This window comes from Cyprinodon variegatus, unplaced genomic scaffold (genome assembly GCF_000732505.1).
Source record: "Cyprinodon variegatus isolate N-32 unplaced genomic scaffold, C_variegatus-1.0 Scaffold247, whole genome shotgun sequence".
In the NCBI taxonomy this organism is placed as follows: domain Eukaryota; kingdom Metazoa; phylum Chordata; class Actinopteri; order Cyprinodontiformes; family Cyprinodontidae; genus Cyprinodon; species Cyprinodon variegatus.
The window spans coordinates 661,708-663,631 of record NW_015150700.1 but is presented as its reverse complement, the minus strand read 5'-3'; the positions used below and the strand labels follow the sequence as shown (position 1 = coordinate 663,631).

The 1,924-nt window shown below is 36.4% G+C and overlaps 1 protein-coding gene across 1 annotated transcript in view; it reads left to right on the top strand.

The window, feature by feature from the left end:
- pctp (phosphatidylcholine transfer protein) overlaps positions 1-1,924 on the top strand; it is a 24,432-nt gene that overhangs the window by 15,663 nt on the left and 6,845 nt on the right. Inside the window, exons 4-5 of the mRNA XM_015382027.1 lie at positions 604-775; positions 1,184-1,203. Coding sequence (XP_015237513.1) covers positions 604-775; positions 1,184-1,203 — 192 coding nt within the window. The remainder of the gene's footprint in view (positions 1-603; positions 776-1,183; positions 1,204-1,924) is intronic.

Below are 1,924 nucleotides of genomic sequence, written 5' to 3'. Positions count from 1 at the left end.
AGATAAGTCATTTTTTTCCTAAAATAAGTGCATTCTTTCTTGAATTGTGGAGGTAATTTAGACACTTTATAGAACAAGACAATTTATATTTAAAATAGGAAAAAACAATTATTTTGTCTTATTTCAAGTGCTTACTATCTAATTATCTTATTTTGAGAGTAATATACTCATTTCATTGGCAAATCATCTCATTTACCTACTCAAATTAAAGGTAAATACACTTCATTTAAGAATTTTAAAAACTAATTTCTAGGTTGATTTTGCAGTGCACTGGAAAAACAGTCTAATAATAAGTAAAAATCCCTTAAATGAATTGTATTTACCCTTAATTTAAGCAGGTAAATGAGATAGTTTGCCAATGGAATGAGTATTTATATTCTCAAAATAAGATAGTTAAATAACATACACTTGAAATGAGACAATGCAATTGTGTTTTCTTATTTCAATTGTAAATTGTCTTGTTCCATTGGCAAAATGTCTCTTTTACCTCCTCAATCCAAGAACAAATGCACTTATTTTAAGAAAAAACTACTTACCTAGATTGCGATTTTTTTCCAGTGTGTTATTCGAGGTGGTTCTATTCCCTAACTACTTAAATTTCAGTATGTTTATGTAAGGGAGCGAAGAGACCTGGACATTGATGGGAGAAAGATCTGGGTGATTCTGGCCAGGAGTTCACCACAGACGGCCTGTGCAGAGAAGAAAGGTGTGCTGAGAGTCAACGACTACAAGCAGAGCGTCGCCCTGGAGAGCGACGGAGCCAGCGGCACGAAAGGTGACCTATTGGGAATCATGGAAAACCTGAATCTGGATCAATGATTTGAATCATTTTTCCTTTATTCATCACTTTAATAATGATTAATTAAATATAAAAAATGCAATATTTTACAAGACAAAAAAAACAAAAAAAAGCTTTCTGGTGATCCTTAAAGCTCTTAATCCTCTGTTTTTGTCAGTATTATAAAGAACATCCCCTCTTACCACACCTCTGCTAATCGATTTTATACATTTACATGAAATTCTTAACACAGGCTCCTTTATATTAATGGAGAAAAACCCATTTATCAAACTCATCTAATCATAAACAGGGCCTTAAACTTGCATACACCAACTTCCACACAAAAGTTGTGATTTATAAGGATAATAAAACATGCTGTTTAAAAATATTCTGCCCCTCATTCAGACTCTGACCCAACCGTACAGGTACTCCTATTTTTGGAGAGAGAAGAGAAACTGGTGACACAGATGGTGACTGAGGGGAAACTGAGGTCAGATTGCATCATAATTTCTAACTGACATTTAATTTCACTTCATATGAATCCAAACTGCAGGGATCTTTGCTGCTGTTAAAGCTGCCACAAAGTGCCTAACCTGACTCCGCCAGATGGATTTGCTCCGCATATCCATTAGGGGTGTAAATAATAATCGTTTTGTATTGATGCATCGATCCAAAAGCCGACGATCCAATGCATCGATGCGTCCGCAAGATCATCGATTCATGTTTTTTTTTTCCCTCCGGTCTATTTTTATCCATTTGCTCCTGGGCGTAATTCTCCCTCCCGTGCTGCGGTGGCGCTAAACCTATTTTGCCCTCCTACCTCGCTTCCTGGTTATACTCTTACAGCAGTGTGTTGCAGTAAGACACAGACAATTTTAAATTATGCTCAATATTGAAGCGTGGTCTGAGCTACACGCTGTGGGTCTAGATACGGCCGAGTCGGCGAGGAAGTGGGGGCGAGTTTAGTCGACAACGGAGGGACATGAGGGCCTCCAGGGACGTCTGGAGCCGAGGTATTGCATTGCTGTTGTTTCTAAAAAAAAATAAAAAATGCATAACGATATTACAGCTTTCATTGATTTATTTCAAACTTGAAACTTTGTTAAGCCTTTAAGGTCTAAAAAACAAATTTTTAAAAAATTAATC